The following is a 23,724-nucleotide window of genomic DNA, read 5'->3' on the forward strand; positions in this document are numbered from 1 at the left end:
GCTGTGAGGGAAAAGTATTGAAAAAACTTTCACGTACATCGGAAATCACTAAGAACAGCTACATTCAGTACCCTTAACATAGTGCAAAAGCAGTGTAGAGGTCCAGAAACGGAATTCTTACGGAGGGAGTCACATGATCGCCCTTGAGCAGCACGAGCGGAGAGACAGTGTCTTGGTAACACAAGCAAGGGTGGGTAATCTCCTATAACAGAGATAGCAGGGTATTATGATCACATCCAGCAACAGAGTGAAATCACTAAGAACAGCTAAATTCAGTGCCCTTAAAATAGTGCAAAAGCGGTGTAGAGGTTTGGAAATGGAAGTCTTATGGGGAGGGAGTCACATGGTCGACCTTGAGAAGCACGAGCGGAGAGACAGTGTCCTGATAACACCAGCAAGGGTGGGTAGTATCGATGGGGGGTGGGGGGGTGGAGTCACGTGATCATCCTTGAACAGCATGAGCAGAGAGACAGTGTTCTGATAACACCGGCAAGGGTGGGTAGTATTGGGGGGAGTCACGTGATTGTCCTTGAGCAGCACGATCGGAGAGACAGCATCCTGATAACACCAGCAAGGGTGGGTAGTAGCCTATAACAGAGATAGCAGGTTGAATCATTCTCACAAGTGGGTCAACAAGCAGGCTGAATCATTCTCACAAGTGGGTCGACGATCTGCGTTGGCCCTGGAACCGGCATGTCGCATAGCAAAAAGAGAGAATTTTACTAGAGCCTTCTGGTGCGTATGCTGTGCTGCACCGCACATGTGTGGAGTGCCTTCCCACTGGTCACATGACCGCGCTCCTCAATTCAATATTTTTCCGCAAGAAGGAGTGGCGGTGTTCTCTGCAGCTTCTCTGCTGCCCGGGAAAGAGCCTTCTTTTTTTGTCAGTGCCTTTTGGCTAGTTTTTACTTTATTTTTCAAAAAAAAAAAAAAAAAGAAGGTTCCTTTATTTTTCTTTCTTTTCGGCCTGCGTTTAAGTTTTCTTTATTTTTCTGTCATGGGCAATACTTAGGATTGCTCGGTCGGGGTAATCCCTATTTTTGTGCCTTTCTTTTTTTCTTAGGCACAATCGAGACTTTTGTTCTCGCCGAATCTGTCTTCCCTTCCATGTCATCAAAGACTCCCAGTGGCTTCAAACGTTGTACTTGGTGCAACCGGACCATCTCTGGTACTTATACACATTCTTGGTGTATCCAGGCCCTTGAGCCCAACCATAGCCTAGCAAATTGCATCCTTTGTCTTCGTATGAAGAAAAGGATGCAAATTTCCTGAGAGGCTCAAAGAGAGAAACTTTTTGGAGCTTGGTCGGTCCTTCGACATCAACGTTGACATCGAGGTCAGCGGCATTGGCGTCGATGGAGACATCGACATTGGGAGTCACGGTAGGGATGGCTGCTGCTGCGAGACCCAGCGACACTGGGAGTAGTGAGGCATCGAGTGGGTCTCCACTTGTCTCGAGGTCTCCTGCTGTACAGGCTCCCCGGGACCGACCATCGTCGGACCCAACCCCAAAGCAGCGTGAGGATTCTATGTCATCCTCGTCGGCACCGAGGAGTCTCGGTGAGGTGCATCGGGCGAAGGCCAAGAAGCATCGACACTGATCTCGTTCAATGCATGGTGCCAGGAGCTCTGGGTCGCCAAGGGTTCCAGCACCCGAGAAGTGTTGACGCCAGGAGGATCACTCCCCTTCCATTCAAGAGGTGCCGGCGCGTTTGTCTCCCAGCCGAGATCCTGCTCCCACACCCCAGACAATTAGGTAACTTGAGCCTGCACCAGCTCCACAGCCTTTACCGATGGTGGCTCTCGACGAGCGACTCCAGGCCTTGCTCCCAGAGCTATTGGAGGCCTTTATGTAGCATTGTGCATCGGCATCGGGAGTGCCTGTGCCTACCATGCCTTCTGCTTGTGGTTCCGGTGTTGACTGCCACCCAGGCCGGTTCTTCTTCAACGTTGGTGGAGGAAGCTTCGCCGGAGCCAAGGCATGCACCAACCTCAAGGCCACGGGTCTTCAAAGTCAAGGCGGGCTTGGTCTTAGACATCCCTGAGGGAAGTGCTGTCCGACACCGAAGAGGAGTGCTCATGGGAGTCTGAAGAGGATCCCAGGTACTTTTCCTCCAATGAGTCCTATGGGATTCCTTCAGAACCTTCCCCTCCACCTGAGTGAAGGCTATCACCACCTGAGAGCCTCTATTTCACCTCATTTGTATGAGAGATGGCTGAGGCCATACCCTTCCCAGTAGAAGTGGAGGATGAGCCCAGGGCTAAGATGTTCAAGCCCTGGACTACACCTCTGCACCTAAGGAGGCAGTGACTGCCCCCCTGCATGAGGTACTCAAGGCAGTCCTCCTGCAGAACTGGGCATCCCCTCTGTCTGTCCCTGTGGTCCCCAAGAAAATTGATACCCAATATCGGATTCACTGGGAACTTGTGTTGGCAAGGTCTCAGTTACCCCACGACACCATGGTGGTGGATGCCGCTCTCAAGAGAGCCAAGAATACTAGAGACTATGGTTTGGCGCTCCCAGGCAGAGAAGCTAGGACCTTGGACTCTTTTGGGAGGAAAATGTATCAGGGCGCGATGCTCATTGCCCGTATTCAGTCATACCAGCTCTTCATGAGCGTCTACTTGCGGAACTCAGTGAGGCAGCTGTCTGACTTGGTCGATACACTCCCTCCGGAGCACGCCGAGCCTTTTCGCCAGCTGATCAAGCAGCAGAAGGCGTGTTGCAAATTCTTGGCCAAGGGCACTTATGATACTTTTGATGTGGCAGCCAGAATCTCTGCCCAAGGTATAGTGATGCGCAGACTCTCATGGTTGCGTGTCTATGACCTGGACCATTCGGTCCAGCAGAGGATGGTGGATGCCCCATGCTGGAGGGATAATCTTTTCAGAGAGAAGGTTGAAGAACTGGTTGACCAGATCAAGAAGCATACCGATGCTATGTCTTCTCTCTCCCGCCGGGTGCCTTCTGCTACCACCTCCTCATCCAGGAGGTATTTTGGTGGGTCCTGGAGTACTTCTTACACTTATTCTAGGCATAGGTATGCCCTGGCAGCCCGCCAGCCTGCTCAGGCTACACCCCAGTGCACTCGTTCTTATCAACAGTGTGTGCCTAAGGCCTCTGCTGCTCCCCAGCAAAAGCAAGGGACGAGCTTTTGACAGGCTCCAGCAGAGCATAGCCACCATAAAAGTGTCTGTGCAAGGCGACATACCAGTTGGGGGGAGGTTACAATTTTTTCATCAAAGGTGGCCTCTCATAACCTCTGACCGGTGGGTTCTTCAAATAGTTCGGTTAGGATACACCCTCAATCTGGCATCCAGACCTCCAAATTGTCCACCGAGGGCTCAATTGTTCAGCTCTCAACACAAGCAGGTACTTGCAGAGGAACTATCCACCCTTCTAAAGGCCCATGCGGTCAAACCCGTTCCACCAGGGGAAGAAGGGCAGGGATTCTATTCCAGGTACTTCCTTGTGCAGAAAAGGACAGGGGGATGCGTCCTATCCTAGACCTGAGGGCCCTGAACACATCACTTTCAGTACCGCGTGTTGCCTTTTGGCCTCTCCCAGGGTGTTTACCAAATGTCTAGCGGTAGTTGCAACGTCGCTACGCAGACTGGGAGTGCATGTGTTCCCTTATCTTCACGATTGGCTGGTGAAGAGCACCTCGGAGGACAGTGCTCAAGAGTCCATGTGGATGACTGTTCAGGTGCTCGATCTACTAGGGTTCATAATAAACTTCCCCATGTCCCATCTCTCTCCTGCAAAGCCAAAAGGGGGTTCACAATATCCACAAAAATTCAACAGCAACAAAAGAAAGTGAAAAAAAAACCAACTTCAAGAGATCAGTCCAATCTTGGTGTGAGATAGTAATCTTCTCTGCATTTAGAGAGATCAATTCATATGCTCCACTGTCAATCAGTATACAACTGTGCACTCACTGATCGACCCCTGATGAAGGCTTTTTTAAAAGCCGAAACACTGACCGTCTTTGGAGCATCTTACCCGGAGTTTGGACTGATCTCTTGAAGTTGGTTCTTTTCCATCTCTCTCCTGTCCAGCAATTGGAATTCATAGGCCTCCACAGTATACGTTACACCCATGGCACATCTTCACATGAGATCTGTTCAATGGACCCTGGCTTCTCAGTGGTTCAAGCCATGGGGAGCCTAGAAGATGTCATCCGGGTGTCCTCCAAGCTCATACTCTCGCTTCAGTGGTGGACAATTCAATCCAATCTGACTTTGGGACTTCCATTTCAAATTCCTCAGCCACAAAAAGTGCTGACAACAGATGCGTCTCTCTTGGGGTGGGGAGCTCATGTAGATGGGCTTCACATTCAGAGAGCCTGGTCCCCCCAGGAAACAGATCTTCATATCAACCTCCTGGAGCTCCAAGCAATCTGGAACACTCTAAAGGCTTTCAGAGGTTGGCTGTCCAACCAAATTATCTTAATTCAAACAAACAATCAGGTTGCAATGTATTACACCAAGAAGCAGGGTGGCACCGGATCTCGCCCTCTGTGTTGAGAAGCCGTCCAGATGTGGCTCTGAGCACGCTGTCATTTCATGTTTCTACAAGCGACTTATCTGTCAGGCGTAAACAACAGTCTGGCCAACAGACTGAGCATGATAATGCAACCTCACGAGTGGTCCTTGAATATGGGCATAGTCCGCAAGATCTTCCGAGCATGGGGCACCCCCTTGGTGGATCTTTTTGCCACTCAGCACAACACCAAGGTCCCTCAGTTCTGTTCCAGACTTCAGGCCCACCATAGACTAGCGTCAGATGCCTTTCTCCTACATTTGGGAACAGGCCTTCTGTATATGTATCCTCCCATACCTTTGTTGAAACTCCAGCAAGACCACAGAACCATGATTCTGATTGCGCCATACTGAACGCATCAGATATGGTTCCCGCTTCTTCTGGAATTATCCTCCGAAGAACCGTGGAGATTGGAGTGTTTCCTGACCCTCTTCACTCAGAACAAGGGGTCGTTTCTACATCCCAACCTCATTTGAGAGCCTAGAATTCGCTTCCTTGGGTCTTTCGGAGGGTGTCTCCCGGGTCTTGCTGGCTTCCAGGAAAGATTCCACTAAGAGATGTTACTCTTTTAAATGGAGGCGGTTTGCCATCTGGTGTGACAGCAAGGCCCTAGATCCTCTATCTTGTCCTACACAGACCCTGCTTGAATACCTTCTACACTTATCAGAGTCAGGTATCAAGACCAACTCCGTAAGGGTTCACCTTAGTGCAATTAGTGCGTATCATCAGTGTGTAGAGGGTAAGCTTATCTCTGGACAGCCTTTAGTTGTTCAGTTCATGAGAGGTTTGCTTTTGTCAAAGCCCCCTGTCAAGCCTCCACCAGTGTCATGGGATCTCAACGTCATTCTCACTCAGCTGATGAAAGCTCCTTTTGAGCCACTGAATTCCTGCCATCTGAAGTACTTGACTTGGAAGGTCGTTTTCTTGGTGGCTGTTATTTCACTCGTAGGGTCAGTGAGCTTCAGGCCTAAGTAGTGGATGCACCTTATACTAAGTTTCATTACAATAGAGTAGTCTTCCACATGCACCCTAAGTTCCTGCCGAAGGTGGTGTTGGATTTCCATCTGAACCAGTCGATTGTCTTGCCAACCATCCTCATACCCACCCTGGCGAAACCAGCTTGCACACCTTGGACTGCAAGAGAGCGTTAGCCTTTTACATGGAGCGGTCAAAGCTCTTCAGACAGTCCGCCCAGTTGTTTGTCTCTTTTGATCCCAACAGGAAGGAAGTTGCCATCGGTAAATGCACCATTTCCAACTGGCTAACAGATTGCATTTCCCTCGCTTATTCCCAAGCTGGACTGACTCTGCCTAGGCCCAGTTTTCTTTAGTTCCAGGCTGAACCTTCACAACTAGTATGCAAATAGTTTCAGGTTAATTGACTTTCAGGCCTAGATGTTTTGAGGCTCTATCATCCTAGCATTGTTGTTTTCGGTGAGCCTAGTAGCTAGGGATTTCCCAGCTTTGAGAATATAACGACCTGCTTGTCCTCTGAGAAAGCAAAGTTACTCACCTGTAGCAGTTGTTCTCTGAGGGCAGCAGGCCAAGTATTCTCACATACTCTCCCACCTCCCCTTGGAGTTGTATTCTTTAGCTTTTTAAAAATGACTGAGGAACCCATGCTTCAGGTGGGAAGGCACCAGTGGTGGGACACTGCTAGAAAGTTCTAAGTTAATCTCACTAATAAGCATCCACACTGGGCACTGTCGGTTGACGTCACCCAGCTGTGAGAATACTTGGTCTGCTGACCTTGAAGAACATCTGCTACAGGTGTGTAACTTTTCTATCCCTGTTGTTCCAGATTTTGTTTTTTTGTGCCTATGTGCCTATTCCTATGTAGCCTTTTTTCTGTTCTAGGTGTCTAACTAGTAAGAAAAGGCTGCCTACGGATTCTGGCAGCATTTTGTTTCAAGTTTTTTAAAGCAACCCTTGAGCTCCTAGGTTGCCCTTTTGGTGAACTTTTGTTTCCTGCACTTGTTTGGAAGACCTTTTGGCACCAGAACTTTCCAGAGACTTGGGGAAGTCAGTGGGAAGGGAATGGAAGTGAAGCAGGGGTTTATTCTTGAGGGATGTTCCTGGAGGCAGCAGTGAACTCCTGTAAGGTAATTTAAGCTCCTGCTTTGCCTGCCAAAAAATGTCTTTGGTCATCTCCCACCTCTGACCATCCATCTCACAGGGAAAGTCCCTACTTTTGTTTCCTCCCATGCCTGTCACTGTTTTCTGAATTTTGAAGAATCAGCCTGCCTATACTCACATGGGAAGGCATCACAGGCACTTGTTTTTGGAACAAGGATTCAGGAGTTCCTGGGACCAGAACCAGAACTAGAAGAGTTGCTGACTTGCACTGTATGGTGGTATGGGGAACCACTGCACCCCAGAGAAATCCAGGTGAAGGAGGAGATGATTTATTAGAGCAGTGCATTTCATCCAGGCTGCAACCCCTTTGCCAGCTAAGGGACTGGTTACTTTTCAGGTAGAGAGGTTTTCATTTAATTTTTTGTACAAGCTTATGCAGGTTGCAGGTCACTAACATTTGACTGCTGTGAACTGTCATCAAGCTGGTTGCTATTTTTCCATCAATATATAAATAATTGACCTGCAATATCTCTAACTGAGGGAAAAGGAATTAACATCTCTCTCATGAATATTCATTGTGGATATCCTCAAAGCCTGCCTGGCTGGGGTGCCTCCTGGTCACAGTGGTGTGCTGGAGCAGGCTCTCACAGGCTCTCGAGAGCCGTTTGTTAAGTTTTTAAGAATTTTGGGAGCCGGTTCTCCATGGCTACTTTAACAAATGGATTCCAAAATGTGGGCTTGGGCCCCTCCTGAATTCTCTTTTACTTTGCTGGCGAGAGAGAGCCCCCTGTTAACAATTTACCAGCTCACCCCTGCTCCAGGACCAGGTTTGGGAACCCCTGCGCTATGTTGTATGCTTCATCAATTGAAAGCACAAGTAAAGTTTATTTTTGGTTCAAGTTAACAACTGGTGTGGACTACCATTTTTTTTTTTTTGGAGTGCTATATCTGATCTTGTGTTTTTCCAGTCTGATAGGACATTGCTGAACCTGGCTACAAACAAATAAGTTCTTTATTGCCCCTTTAACCCACCATCCCGGGCAGTGACTAGGCAGGAGCCTAGACTACATCTACAACCAGGGGGTTTCTCTAGCATGCTTACAAAAATTCACTGCATATGCACCATAATGTCCACCTATTTAATGATATATATGAGAGGGATTTTTTGCTACTTATGATTCCTTTGCTTTGAAACTGTTGTGTTTGAAAAATCTATGGAATTAAAGCACAGGGGTGCTCTTTCTCTTTAATATGAAATATTACAGGAGAAATGTCACAACCTAAAAAAGTTGCCATAGCTTTAGTCTCTTGCTTTGGTGAGAGTGCTTTTTGTCTGATGACCTAGCTTGAAAGTATTTTATTCTTGACTTGCTGTATACATCCATTTTGTAGTCAGCACTGAAAAAGCTGGTACAATTGAGATTGTGTCATACACTACTTACACTGTTGGGCACAAGATAGATGAAGATACCTTTCTAAATAGTGTCCAATCAAGAAGACTTTAGCACTTTTTTTATTTTGGGGACATGAGAGTGTGAGTGAACAACTGAAATAAAGAAACAATATCCTTACTCTCTTTAAAGCCTGGAAACAAAGTCAACTTGAAACCAATAATCCTTGATGAAATTGTGGAAGAGCATAAGAGGAAAGTTAAAGAAGTGATTGCTAATGATAGTATTCTACCTCAAGAACACCTCAAATTATTTGACAAGTATAATTTCCTGATCAACAATCAAGCGGATTTAGATGTGGATCAGTTTTTGACAGAAGAGCATACGTTTGAAGAATCTATGAAAGAAGTTCTCAGATATCAAAAGCTTTCAGAAAAAATACAATACAGTTCCAGAAAGGTAAATTTTCTAAAGGAAAATATGAAAAATGTAGGAATTTTGGTTACATTTTGGTCTTTTGTATCATCAGTAAAATTGTGAAATGGAAAAGGTATAGGAAAAAACAATAACTCAGTATGTTGATGTTTTTAGCACAATAAAAATATTATACTGTCTTAGCATGTTTTGACTGCTGTTTTGTCACCCCTCTGCTATTTTATTTATTAACTTCCTAAAGAATCATTCTGGTCCATATTGAAAAGCACTTATGCAGTCAGCAGTGAGTGCTGGCTGCATAAATGTTTTTTTTTGAAATATTAGAAGGAGAAGAAAAGTGGGAAGATGACCACGGACTCCAGAGAAGAGAGAGATATAATTGATACTTCATGCTACACTGCAACAAAGGTCTTTTTGAAGACCAACTCTTTATATTATTACATTGAAAAGATACAATTTTGGAGATTTTTTTACTCATTTATCACCAACAGACTCCTGAAGCAGACCATAGGCCGAAACACAATACTGTGCCGAGTCTTTGAATAATAAATCTTCTTAAAGTAGCAATGTTATTTCTCTCTCATCTCTGGAGTCTCTGGTCATCTTTCCACTTTTCTCCTTCTGCCATTTTCCGTGGGATTTCAGAGTTCTCTACCTCGGTGGATTTCTGCTGGATCTTTTCAAATATTAGGTCTGAAAGGACAGACAACTTGTGTGTCAATATTTAAGGAAAATATCTGGATAACTGTACCTTTAACCATAAACACAGAAACAGAGAAAAATGAAGGCATATAAAGAACATATGGCCTATGCAGCCTGTCCATCCATGCCATCTACTATCCCTTTCCCTCTCTTAGAGATCCTATGTATTTATCCCAAACTTTCCTGAATCCAGATAAAGTCTTCATCTTCACCACCTCCACCAGGAGGCCATTCCACGTATTCACCACCCTTTCCATGAAGAAGTATTTCTTTAGGTTATTCCTGAGATTGTTCCTTTCACCTTCATCCTATACTCCCTCATTCCAGAATTCCCTTTCAGTTGAAATATTCTCGCCTCCTATGCATTAATGCCATGGAGATATTTGAACATCTCTATTATATGTCCCCTCTCCCCGCCTTTCTTCCAAAATATATATATTGATATCTTTAAGTCTGTCCCCATAACCTTTGTGATGAAGACCACTGACCATTGTAGTAGCTGACCTCTACACAAAAAGTAGCACATATGAGTTATCTTGTTGGGCAGACTGGAAAACTCTTTTTATTGGAAAAAACTAAAAACAAATAACATACAAATCAAAAACAAGCCCCTAGCTATACACGGTCCTCCTATCTATGTACACCCCCTCCCCCTCCTCAATAGTACAGTGGAAACTGTTTATTAGAAAGACCAAAGAAAAAAACCGGACATGCAAATCAAACCCCAGGCTCCTAGCTAGACATGGTCTGCCTATCTATGTACACCCCCTCCTCAATAATACAATGGATCAACCCCCCCCCCCCGACCCCCCACAACCCCTTCAGACAACTGGCACACAATCCCCGGGAAGCATGTCCCCTCATGGCGGCTTAAGCCTCACGTGTCTCCACCACCTCGAAGCCACCCCCACCCCTTTTTCCACCCTTTCCCACTTCGCCGCTTCTGCACCGCCCTTACCACATCCCAGCTGACTACCTCCGCCGGCCGGACCTCCTGGTACAGGGACACCCTGCAGCGCGCCATCCAGAGGCAGTACCGCAATATCACCGAAATCAGAAAGCGTGTTACCGGATCCCCGCGTCCCTCTCCACCCTCTGGGCCATACACCCAGTCCGCATAGCTGTAGTTGCGGAAACTGGGGATCTGCAGCAACGAGGAAACCCGGTCAGAGACCTGGACTGTAAATGGGCACCTCACCAGGAAATGCTCCATCGTCTCTTCAGTTCCAGCACATTCCTCCCGTGGCACCCTCTATCCCGCACATTGCGATATTTCAAATTTCCTCGGACGTACAGTCTACCGTGAAAGGACAGCCACGCCAGGTCTTTATACTTCACCGGGATGCGGTTCGAAGCAATCAACCGTAACCCCTGCTGCATCCGTGGGGCCGGCGCGTCCCTCAGCGCCAGAGGAGCTGAGAACACCTGCGCCCGTACTCTGTCCATCCAGACCCCCCGTTGTCCTGCCTTCACCTCCCCCACCGTCAGCCCCCACACCCTCACCAATTTCACTAGGGTCTTGCAATAACTCACCCCCCCCGGAGCCCCCCTTCGCAGTGCCACTACCCTCCCCCCCTCCCGCCATAGGTCCCAATATCTCGGCCACCACTGCAGGACACTCCTAGCCCACCCCGGTGGCTCCCGCCCCTCCCGCCCTCCCCAGATTGAACTGCAGGAACAAAGCGCTGAAAAACAGGACTGGGTTTATCATGCCCACCCCCCCCTCCCTCCTAGGCAGATAGGTAACATTCCGTTTTACCGGATTCGTCCTGTTGCCCCAGAGCAGCCGGAAGAACACCCCATACAAGGCCGTGTACCGGCTCTCCGGCAGCAGGCAGATGTAACTGACGAACAGAAACAAAGGAACTAAGTGTGCCTTGATGAGCTGTACCCGCTCCCCCATGGTCATTTTCCACCCCTTCCATCTATCCACCCTCCCCTTCACTTCTTGGAGACACCTATCCCAGTTGTAGAGCCTATAATCCCCCTTCTCGAAGTATATTCCCAAGACCCGTATACGTTCCACAGCTGTAGGAAACCTACCTCCCAACTCAAATTGCAGCCCCTGATCCCCAACCCACAGGCTATTGGACTTTTGAAAATTGACCTGCGACGCTGTTGCCTGCGAGTATTCCTGGATCAGGTTCTGCAATCTACCTCCCTCCCTCTGGTCCGCTACCCACACTGTAACGTCATCTGCATACGCCACGACCCTTAACTGGTTATTGTCCCCCCCCCCACCCCTTCCAGCCCCTCCGCCCCCCCCTTCTCCAGCCGTCTTATAAAAGGGTCGATGGCGTATGCATACAACAGCGGGCTGAGTGGGCACCCCTGTCGGACCCCTGCCCCTACCTCAAACCCCTGCCCTCTCCACCCGTTAACCAGGGGAAAACACCCCGCATGCCGATAGAGTAGCTGTAATTGCTCTATCCAACCCTTCGGAAACCCATAGCGCTCCAGAATGCTCCATAGGACACCCCACTGCACTCTATCAAACGCTTTTTCCTGGTCGAGTGTTACCAACAGCCTACCATGCCCTCCCACTCTACTGCGTTCTACCCCCTCCCGCACCCACGCTGCAGCTTCCAAGACCCCTCTCCCTTTAACCCCACATGCTTGCGAGGCTGCTAGCAAATCCCCAGACACCTGCCTCATTCTCTGGAATAGCATTCGCGCAAAGATTTTCGATCCGTATTAAGCAGTGCTATAGGCCGCCAGTTGGCCAGCATCGCCGGGTCCTTCCCCTTACTTAGTAGGATAAGAGCCGCCTCTGTCAAGGAACTAGGCAAGGAACCCTCCAACTGGGCTGCCCCCCATACCCTCACCAGGATCGGCACCAGCTGCTCCTTAAAGGCCTGGTAGAACTCAGTTGTTAGCCCATCCGGCCCCGGCGAAGTCTTCCTGTGGAGCGCCCCGATGGCTTCCTCCACCTCCTGTTCTGTCCACGGGTTCAAGAGGGCCTGAAGCTGGGGTCCCCCGTGACCTATCCCCGGGGTTCCTTCCACATAACACTCCATCTGCTCCATATCAATCTGCTGGGCTGAAAGGAACGCCGCAAAGTGGTCCCTCACTGCCCCCAGAATCCCCTCCTTGGTGTCCTGCAGGACCCCCTGTGCATCCCGCACCCCCTCCATCACCCTGCGCGCCCTCCGCTCCCGGCAGCATGCGAAGGGGTCCGGGCTACACATTTTCCCGAAGTCCCGCTCATACACCAAGGAGGTGTAGCGGTGTACTGTACCTGCTCCAGGAGTGCTTGGAGATCATGTATTTCTTCCTCCCTCCCCCCTTGTGAAATCAATGTGTCCCTCTTTTTCTTTATTGCCATGCCCAACTTTGTCCTTTCCCTCCCCTCCCTTCTCGCCTGTCTGAGAAAGAATCCCCGCGTTCGTCTTTCACTGTATCCCACCACTCCCCCAATGACTGAAATGCCCCCTGCACTGACACCTGATCTTCCAAAAACCGGCGGTACTCCTCCCGCACCTGCTCGCTACCTAACCACTTTAAATTTAGTCGCCATAACCCCCTCCCTGGCCTCTGCGCTGCCGCCCCCCCCCACCTGAAGGAGGACCATGTGGTGGTCTGAAAAGTCCACGTCCACGGTTCGTGGACCCCCCAGACAAACCCCCTTCTTTACCAGGAATCTATCGATTCTACTTTTACACTGCCCTCGAAAGAACGTGAACCCCTCCTGTTCCTCACAGAAGGCCACATGCGCGTCTACCAGCTCCGCCTCCCGCATGATCCCTGCCAGCCCCCACCCCGTCATAGCCCACCTGTACCGATCGTCCCCCACTATCCTTTTTCCGCAATATGGTGTTAAAATCTCCCCCCCAGACTACTTGGCGCGAAGTGTATAGGTAGGGCTTGATCTTCCCAAAGAGGAGCACCCTTTCCTTCTTGCTTTGGGGCCCGTACACATTCACCACCCTCAGTGCTCTATCCTCCCAAATCGCATCCACAACAAGACATCTCCCCACCCCCAGCTCCACCACTCGCTGAATATTCACCCGGTGGGACTTAAATAAGATACCCACCCCACCATACCTCTCCCCCGCCAACCCCCACACCGAGGGACCCCACTTCCAGGCCCGCCTTGCCCGCCTGATCACCTCAATGGACCGCAGCCGAGTCTCCTGGAGCAGGAAGCAATCTGCTTGGACCCTCGCGAACCAGTCATACGCTAAACCCTGCTTCTTCGGAGAGGCGATGCTGGCCACATTCAGCGTGGCAAATGTCAACACTAAGCCTGCCATCCTCATTGCGAGTCACGGGTCTGCTCACTCCCAACTTCTTTCCTTATCTCCTGGGATACCCCCTTCTTACCCTGAAGCAGGTCCTCTGCTATGCGGTCTACATCATCCCCTGCCAGATCCCCCTCCCCCCCCCCCGCAGCCGTCCTGTCTGCACCTTACCCCCCCTCCCCCTTTCTTCCTTCCTTTCTTCTTTGCTCTATCCGGACCCACCCCCTGATCCCTCCCTCTCCCCTCTTCACCCCCGCCCCCTACCTCCTCCTCCGAGTCCTCCACCTCCCCCAAGTCCTCCAAGTCCTCCAGATCCTCCTCTAGCTCCACTCTGTCCCCCCAAGCCTGCACTTGGGCCTTCACCACCTGCCCGGCCCCCTCAGCTTTCCTCTTACTCCCCTTTTCCCCTCCCCCCCTCCCTTCCCTCTTCCTCCTCCCGCACCCCTCCCCTCCCCCCAGAGCCTTCCCGCCCTTCTTCCTACCACCAGTACCCTCCTCCAGTGCTTCCTCATATTTCCGTTTGCCCTCCCCAATCCCCCCTGCCGCCCCCTCTTCCTCCATTAACTCCACCTCTTCTCCTTCCCCCTGTTCTTCCTCCTCCCTCCCAACCTCCCTATCCTCCTCCTCCAACACCTGAAATCTGTTCCCCCCCTCTTCCCCTGCAGCGACCCCTCCCTGCCCACCCCTACTTTCCCCCCCTCCGAAACTTCCCTTTCCTCTGTGGCACTTGTACCCACTCCCCCTCTCCCCCCTGCTCCACTCCTGACCCAGCCCCCTGCCGCCCCCTCCTGCATCCCCTCCTTCTCCCCCCCTTGCCCCTCCCTGCCTATCACCCCCTGCCCTATCCCCTCCTCCATTACCCCCCCTCCCCGTCCCTTCCCCCACATATCCCACTCGTTATGGGCCGCCCTAGGGCAGTTCCGATATGCATGGCCTAACCCGCCGCAGAGGTTGCACCTGATCGCGGTGCAGTCCTCTGTGGCATGCTGATCCCCGCATCTTCCACACTTTACCACTGGGCATGACATGCTGAAGTGCCTAAACGAACCACATCTGAAGCACTGCCGCGGCTGCCCCTTGTAAAAGCACAGTATCCTGTCACGACCGATAAAGGCAGCCGAAGGAATGTGCTGGACCACATGGCTCTCCTGTCTCAATTTGACCAGGGCTCCCCAACCTCCTGCCCAAACCCTGCTTGGATCCGGTAACTTTGTAAGCGGGGATCTCAGCTCCGCGTACCTCTGTAGCCAGTAGGCTAAATCTGCCCCAGAGATAGACTCATTTCTCACGAGCAGGGTGATCTGCACCAGGTCCGGCTTGCTGACTGGAATGGCCCTGAGGTCCCGCCACTCCCCCTTTCCCCTCACCCCCTCGTACCTTTCCCAGAATATTTCCATCCCCCTCTGGGTCATGAAGCTCAAGTCATATTCTGGGATGTTGATGGGGTGTATACACGCGTAAAAGTCCTCGGGTATAAACCCCATCCCCATCACCAGCCTCAAGACCCGATCCCTGGAGGGCATTGCCCCCTCCCCTATCCATTTCAGCTGTACCACATTTCGCCGCTTAGGCAGCTGTCCACCCCCTGTCCCCGCTCCCCCCCAACCCCTCCCTGGGCCCTCAAAACCACCCGATCTCCCCCCCTCCCTCCTTCCCCCTCCCTGGACTACTGCCGCAAAGGACTTGGACCCCAGCCCCCACCGCCCCCCCTCCACACTTGTTCCAGCCCTTCCCTCTGCCTCCCCCCCCTTCTGTCCCTCTGCCCCTCCCCTCATCCCTCTCCCTTCCTCAATATCCACTGCCCCCTCCCCCTCCCGTTGTCCCCCGTCCCCTTCCCTCTCAGACAAACATCCAGCAACGTCCATAGTCAGTTCTGCGGCTTGGGCTGCCTCCAACTGATTGTCCTGCCCATCACCACTTCCTGGAACGTCCCTGCTCGTCCCTGCCACTGCAGGCTCCAGCCTCTGGGCTAATCGCCTCCTCTCCTCTGTCTCCTGGCGATACTCTGGCACCTGCCCAGTCAGGTCTGCAGCTGGCGATACCAGACTCCCTGCTCGCTCTGCCCCCGAACTCCCTCCAACCTCCGGCACCAGGGGCGAAGCCTCCGGAACTCCGCCGCTCCCCTTGGCTCCTCGCTCCCAGCCGTCCTGCTGGCAGGTCTGCTCCACCACCCGCTGCACATCTGTTAGACTTGCCATGTCCACTTCTGTAGTCAACGAAAGTCTCTCAACAATCGGGTTACTTCCCCCTTGCTTCTGGTGCAGTCCCTCCTGCGTTCTCCCAATGGCTGGCGCTTCCCGGGGGCATGGCTTGTCTGTTCCTGATTCCGCCACAGGCTGGCTGTTAGCACCCCCCGATTTCACCTCTTGTAATGGACAGCTGGTCAAATGAGCTCCCAGCTGCTGCCCGCTCCTATTCCTCTCTCTCCGACCCCTCTCCTGTAAACCGCCAGCTACTCCATGCTCAGGGAAGACCTCCCCTGCTCCCGGACTTCGTGGGCGGGGCTTCTCCAGATGCCATGCTGCTTCGGTTTCCACTTCAGTCATTGCAGACCCGGCCAAAAATACCGGAGTCTGCCTCTGCTGACCCTTTTCCAACAGGGCCTCCTTCACGGCAACTGTCTCTGCTGTTTGCACAACTGCAGGTAAGCCCTCTGAGACTTCGACCACCACCTCTGTAGAAAACAGGCTGCTACCTGCGTCTCCCTCTGCTGCCTCCATTATCTGGAGTTTTGAAAAGTTACTGAGTTCTGTCCTCCCCTCCACAGGTAGGATCTCTACTCCAGCCCCCACCTCAGAGCCATGTCCTGCCGCTGCCTCCTTATCCTCTGGCTGCTGGGTAAGTGCTCTAGACTGTGTTGCCAACTGTCTCATGTATTTTAAAGTGGGGTCACCTCTGAACCCAGACAACTCTTTTGAGTCTAATGCTGCTGAAGACACTGAAGCTTGCTGCAACTGTAGTGTTCCTGAACCCCCAGACTGAGGTATTGAAGCCATCCTTTCTCGGTTAACATAGAGCTCCCTCAAAGGATTCACAGAGCCCTTTTTTAAACAGTTCAACAAGTGTTCTTTTTTCCCCAACAACTTTGATATCCGGGCTTCCTCTTTAACATACATTTGTCTGTGCTCCGCTGGGGCAAATTTACACATAGTTCTTGCCATTTTCAGACGTTTTCCTAGCTCCACTACTTCTTTTTCCACCAGCTTAATTCGTCTTACAATATTTACCACACTACTTGCTGGATCATCAGGGTCATAGCTCACTTCAAGGAACTCCTCATCTGACGATCCATTCTCCTCACTCTCACTCTCAGCTGCCTCCAGCAAAGGCTTCTGGCAAACTTCCATCGCCTCTTCCTTCTCCCTTCCTTGGAAGCGCCCTTCTGGGGCCTGTACTATCTTCCTCCCCCCTCCACTGTCTTCTCGCTTACCTTCCGCAAGCTGGGCCATAGAGGGGGAAATGCTCTGGTGGCCTCCACTGGGCTGCTTCTCCCTTCGGTCCACTGGACTCCTTTCCCTTCTCCCGGTAGTCAAACCAGGGAGAGAGCCACTCCTTTCGGCCTTCTGGTCCCGGGCCCCAGGAGGCCCCATAGCCTGGGACTTTCCTGAGGCCTTCTCCCCAGGGACCCTCCTCATCTTTGGGGAGGGAGCTAGGTCTCACTCCCTTTCCACTGGAAGTCAGCAGAGCTCTCTAAAACACCTCCTTCCTCCTCAGCAGACTGGATGGACCGTGCAGGTCTTTTTCTGCCATCATCTACTATGTTACTATCAGGCTTATTTTCGAAAGTGATCGCTGGCCATTTTCCGACATAAATCGGGAGATGGCCGGCCATCTCTGAAAAGTGGCGAAATCGGTATAATCGAAAGCGGCTTTTTTGACAGCATTGCCACTTTCCCGTCGCCTCGCCGGCGAAAGTTCAAGGGGGCGTGTCGGTGGCATAGCAAAGGTGGAACATGGGTGGGCATGGGCATGGCTACCAGATGGCCAGCTTTTGCGGATAATGGGAAAAAAAAAGCGGCGTTAAGCAGTATTTCGCCAGGTTTACTTGTCCTTTTATTTTCACGACCAAGCCTCAAAAAGGTGCCCCAACTGACCTGATGACCACCGGAGGGAATGGGGGATGACCTCCCCGTACTCCCCCAGTGGTCATTAACCCCCTCCCACATTAAAAAAAAATAAAAATAAAAACCTTATTTGCCAGCCTGTATGCCAGCCTCAAATGTCATACCCAGCTCCCTGACAGTAGTATGCAGGTCCCTGGAACAGTTTTTGTTGGTTGCTGTGGACTTCAGGCAGGCGGACCCAGGCCCATCCCCCCCCACCTGTTACACTTGTGGTGGTAAGTGTTGAGCCCTCCAACCCCCCCCCCCCAAACCCACTGTACCCACATATAGGTGCCCCTTCACCCATAAGGGTTATTGTAATGGTGTAGAGTTGTGGGGAATGGGTTTTGTGGGGGATTTGGGGGGCTCAGCACCCAAGGTAAGGGAGGTATGCACCTGGGAGGTATTTGTATATATTTTTAAAAAGTTTAGTAAGTGCCCCCTAGGGTGCCCGGTTGGTGTCCTGGCATGTGAGGGGGACCAGTGCACTACAAATGCTGGCTCCTCCCACGGCCAAATGCCTTGGATTTAGCCAGGGTTGAGATCGCCGGCATTTTTTTCCATTATCGCTGAAAAACACAACCGGACATCTCAAACCCGGCTAAATCCAAGGCATTTGGCTGAGCTAAACCGTATTATCGAAAAAAAATGATGGTCGGCTATCTTTTTCGATAATACGGTTCTGGCCAGCTGTTGCAGCGCCGCCAAAATAGATCGGCCGGCGCCGTTCGATTATGCCCCTCCACGTTGCTAAGTACTGATTCCACCCTGTTTATATCTTTTTGAAGGTGCAGTATCCAGAATTGTACACAATATTCTAAATGAGATCTCACTACAGAATTATATAGAGGCATTATCATGTCCTCTTTCCTGCTGGCCATTCCTCTTCCTATGCACACAAGCATCCTTCTGGATTTTACCGTTAACGTTTCTATCTGTTTAGCTACCTTAAAATCCAAGTTCCACTCTTCTTTTGTGCAAAAAAGTACTTCACTCCTTAAACTGTACCGCTCTTCAGGTTTTTGTAGCCCAAATGCAAGTCCCTGCATTTTTTAGCATTACATCTTAGCTACCAGATTTCAGACCATTCTTTAAGCTTTGCTATGTCCCTCTTCATGTTATCCACATCATCAGGGGTGCACACAAGGGAGGACACAGCAGGTGGTGCACACAAGGGAGGACTTGTGGGCAAAAGAAATGCCAGGGGAAGCACTGCAAGTGCCACCAGTCTCTCTTCCTTCCCAACCCCAACTCATCGCCACAGTTTACCACCTTTCTCCCTGCCCATTTACACCACACTCACACGCTATGGCTTCCAGTCCACCCTGGCCCATCTATACAACCCACATCTCCGCCTCCCAGCCAGTCTCTAAAGGCTGTCTTCCCTACCTTAACCTGTGCACAACATACACTTACTTTTCTCTGAGACCATCCCACTTCTTTCTCAGTCCCTCCCTGCCTTAATGTCTTCTTCTTCTTCCTCTCATCTTCTTATTCTGTTTTTTCCCTCACTTCTTTCTCCTAGTGCATAGTTTGACTTTTGTTTTGGGGAAGGGTGCTTAATACAACCCCTCCATACCTGCTCCACTCCCCCATTCTATACTCTGCTCCCTACTTCCTCCTGACCTGACCTGCCTTGTCCCCTACTAATTCCTCCCCCAATTAGGTTCCCTCTCATTCCACCTTGGCTAGGCTCACCCATCTTTCATACCTATTAAGCAGTTTTATTTCACATTTCAAATTTTTTATCCCCACCCTTCCTGGCAAGGATCGTATTCCTGCACTCCTTTACCAGAGCCCCAGACACCGTTTATATCTGGAATCACAGACTAAAATAAAACAGCAGTTCCACATCCAGAAAGGCCCTATGAGCTGCTCCACCACCTGCATGCACAAACCTTGGAAGATCAGCAATCAGTTGCTCCACAGCCCCCAGGCCCACATTTATATGTTGTGCTTGCTGCTGTTAGACTGAAAAGCCCAGAGATCTCACGCTGAGAAGGAAATCAGTGAACCAAAATGCCCTCATTCATATCAACCCACTGTGTGCCAGCTCACCTGCTAAAGCTCTAGTATTCACAGAGTAAGTGGTTGGCTTGGGGGGCTAAGTTAGCACTGTCTCTTGTGCCTTCTGCAAAAATGGAAATTGGCACCTCATTTGGTGGTAGCAGCTTTGGCACAATGCCTCCCCCTTTATTAGTGGTGACTTCAGCACAACATCCCTCTTTCTTTCTCCTTTTACCGAACATTGACATTAACATATGCATCCAGTTTTTCCTACATTTGCACCCAGCACTGGAACGCTTTACCTAGAAGCAGAACTGTGAACACCCATCTAAAATTTCGAAAAGACTTCAAGACTCACCTCTTCCGAAAAGCCTACCCAGCAGACCCGAACTAATTCATTTCAATCTAAGAAATGAACAATACCCCTTCCACATAATCCTAATACTTCAAACTGTACGAATTTCACCACTCCAGTTATAATTAAGTGTACTTCTACCCTTATCCTACTCTGTATTGCTCACTATTCTCCGAGGACAAGCGGGCTGCTTGTTCTCACTGATGGGTGACGTCCACGGCACCCCCTCCAATCGGAATCTTCACTAGCAAAAACGTTTGCTAGCCCTCGCGCCGATGCGCACCGCGCATGCGCGGTCGTCTTCCCGCCCGAACCGGCTCATTTTCGTCAGTCTTCTTTTGTCCGCGCTCGGGACGGTCGTGTTTTGCCGCCATTTCGTGCCCCTCAGAGGACCCTTGCGCGTCTTTCGTGTTTCATTTAAAAAAAAAAAAAAAAAAAAAGAAGAACCTTTTTCCCGTATTTCTAGTTTTTCCCAGCGTAAGTTTTCTTTCGCTTTCGGGAGCGGCCTCATTGGCCGCCCGCACGTGTTTTTTCCCCTTTTTGTTTCGGTGCCTCTTGTGCCGGCGCGATTTTTCCGCCCATGACATCGAAGCCTTCCAGCGGCTTCAAGAAGTGCACCCAGTGCGCCCGGATAATCTTGCTCACTGATAGGCACGCGTCCTGTCTTCAGTGCCTGGGGGCTGGGCACCGCCCGCAGGCCTGTAGCCTTTGTGCTCTTTTGCAAAAGAGGACTCGGGTAGCGAGATTAGCCCAGTGGAACGTTCTGTTCTCCGGCGCTTCGACGGCATCGGCATCTGGAGATTCGTCGGGTGCATCGACGTCGGCAGCACCAAAGTCTTCGGGGACCGCATCGACGTCGACTACATCGAGACGTCTTCCTCCTGCATCATCGGTACCGAGGCTTCGGAAGAGTGCGTCGGCGGTACCGGGACCCCCTCTGGTGCTGATGTCGTCGGACGGTGGTGCTTCGTCTGGAGTGCAGGTGAGGGCTGTCCATTCCCCTGCTGGTGGCGGTGAGCCTTCGGGTAGGTCTCCTCCTGCCCTGAGGGCTCCTTGCGGTACAGCCCCCCCGGGATCGACCTTCTTCGGTCCTGGCCCCGAGGAAGCGACGTCTGGATTCAACGTCCTCCTTATCGGTACCCGGGAGCTCCGGTGACATGCTTCGCTCGAAGAAGTCGAAGAAGCATCGTCACCAGTCACCTTCCCGACTTGGTAACGGGAGCTCTGGGTCGCCGAGGGAGTCGGCACCCAGCAGGCATCGGCATCGGGAGGACTGCTCACCCTCCATCCAGGAGGTGTCGGTGCGCTCTACCCCGGACAGCTCGGTACCGCCTCCATGCCCAGAACAGATTCTGACCTCGACGCCGGCACCGGCTTCTCAGTCTTTCTCTACAGCTGCTCTGCACGAGAGTCTCTGGGCCGTTCTTCCTGGCATTCTGGAAGAGCTGTTGCGCCCTTCTCCTCCAGTACCGGGGGTGCTTGCGCCACCGGTGCCGTCGAGTGAGGCGACAGCTGGCCCTTTGCCCGGGGTGAGGTCCCCGGTACCGGTGCCGCTTGTGGTACCGTTTTCTGCTGCCTTCCAGGTGGACTCCCCGACGACGTCGGGGGAGGGAGCTTCGCCGCTGCCGGCCAGGGAGTCCACCTCTCGACGCTCCCACCTTGGCCGTGGTTCCACGGAGTCGAGACGGACACGGCTTCAGACACAGGTCCGTGAACTTGTGTCTGATACCGATGATGAGGCCTCGTGGGAGGCAGAGGAGGACATCAGATATTTCTCTGACGAGGAGTCTGATGGCCTTCCTTCTGAACCCACTCCCTCTCCTGAAAGGCAGCTTTCTCCTCCCGAGAGTCTGTCTTTCTCGGCCTTTGTCCGGGAGATGTCTACGGCTATCCCCTTCCCGGTGGTTGTGGAGGATGAGCCGAGGGCTGAGATGTTTGAGCTCTTGGACTATCCTTCTCCACCTAAGGAAGCGTCCACAGTACCCATGCATCATGTCCTAAAAAAGACATTGCTGGCCAACTGGACCAAGCCACTAACTAATCCCCACACTTCCCAAGAAGATAGAATCCCAGTATCGGATCCATGGGGACCCAGAGCTGATGCGCACTCAGTTGCCTCACGACTCTGGTGTGGTGGATCTGGCCCTGAAGAAGGCTAAGAGTTCTAGGGAGCATGCTTCGGCGCCCCCGGGCAAAGACTCTAGAACCTTAGACACCTTTGGGAGGAAGGCCTACCATTCTTCCATGCTCGTGGCCAAGATTCAATCTTACCAGCTGTACACAAGCATCCATATGCGGAATAATGTGCGGAAGCTGGCGGACTTGGTGGACCAGCTCCCTTCTGAGCAAGCCAAGCCGTTTCAGGAGGTGGTCAGGCAGCTGAAGGCATGTAGGAAATTCCTGGCCAGAGGGGTATTTGATACCTTTGATGTTGCGTCCAGGGCCGCTGCTCAAGGTGTGGTGATGCGCAGACTCTCATGGCTGCGTGCCTCCGACCTGGAGAATAGGATCCAGCAGCGGATTGCGGACTCCCCTTGCCGTGCGGATAACATTTTTGGAGAAAAAGTCAAACAGGTGGTAGAGCAGCTCCACCAGCGGGATAACGCTTTTGACAAATTCTCCCGCCGGCAGCCTTCAGCATCTACCTCTTCAGGTAGACGTTTTTATGGGGGAAGGAGGGCTGTTCCCTACTCTTCTGGTAAGCGTAGGTACAATCCTCCCTCTCAACAGCCTGCGGCCCAGGCTAAGCCCCAGCGCGCTCGCTCTCATCAGCAGTGTGCGCCTCAGCAAGGCCCCACAGCTCCCCAGCAAAAGCAGGGAGCGAGCTTTTGACTGGCTCCAGCAGAGCATAGCCGAGATCAAAGTGTCCATGCCGGACGATCTGCCGGTCGGGGGAAGGTTGAAAGCTTTTCACCAAAGGTGGCCTCTTATAACCTCCGACCAGTGGGTTCTCCAAATAGTCCGGCAAGGATACGCCCTCAATTTGGCCTCCATGCCTCCAAATTGCCCACCGGGAGCTCAGTCTTTCAGCTTCCAGCACAAGCAGGGACTTGCAGAGGAACTCTCCGCCTTTCTCAGCGCCAATGCGGTCGAGCCCGTGCCACCCGGGCAAGAAGGGCTGGGATTCTATTCCAGGTACTTCCTTGTGGAAAAGAAAACAGGGGGGTTGCGTCCCATCCTAGACCTAAGGGCCCTGAACAAATATCTGGTCAAAGAGAAGTTCAGGATGCTTTCCCTGGGCACCCTTCTTCCCATGATTCAGGAAAAAGATTGGCTATGCTCTCTGGACTTGAAGGATGCTTACATGCATATCCCGATACTGCCAGCTCACAGACAGTATCTCCGATTCCGTCTGGGAACGCGTCACTTCCAGTACTGTGTGCTACCCTTTGGGCTCGCCTCTGCGCCCAGGGTGTTCACGAAGTGCCTGGCTGTGGTAGCAGCAGCGCTTCGCAGACTGGGAGTGCACGTGTTCCCTTATCTCGACGATTGGAGCTGCTGGGGTTTGTGATAAATTATCCAAAGTCCCATCTTCTCCCAGTACAAAGACTCGAATTCATAGGAGCTCTGCTGGATTCTCGGACGGCTCGTGCCTATCTCCCGGAGACAAGGGCCAACAATCTGTTGTCCCTCTTCTCTCGGGTGCGAGCGTCCCAGCAGATCACAGCTTGGCAGATGTTGAGATTGCTCGGCCACATGGCCTCCACAGTACATGTGACTCCCATGGCTCGTCTTCGCATGTGATCTGCTCAATGGACCCTAGCTTCCCAGTGGTTTCAGGCTGCTGGGGATCTAGAGGACGTGATCCACCTGTCCACGAGTTTTCTCGAATCCCTGCACTGGTGGACGATTGGGTCCAATTTGACTCTGGG

General features: G+C 51.6%; 1 protein-coding gene across 1 annotated transcript in view; it reads left to right on the top strand.

Annotated features, from left to right (window-relative positions):
* The window catches only part of DNAH7 (dynein axonemal heavy chain 7), a 525,690-nt gene that overhangs the window by 73,494 nt on the left and 428,472 nt on the right, over nt 1-23,724 (top strand). Inside the window, 2 exon segments of the mRNA XM_030210108.1 lie at nt 825-829; nt 8,202-8,468. Of these exon segments, the coding sequence (XP_030065968.1) occupies nt 825-829; nt 8,202-8,468 (272 nt within the window).

This window comes from Microcaecilia unicolor, chromosome 7 (assembly GCF_901765095.1).
Source record: "Microcaecilia unicolor chromosome 7, aMicUni1.1, whole genome shotgun sequence".
In the NCBI taxonomy this organism is placed as follows: Eukaryota; Metazoa; Chordata; class Amphibia; order Gymnophiona; family Siphonopidae; genus Microcaecilia; species Microcaecilia unicolor.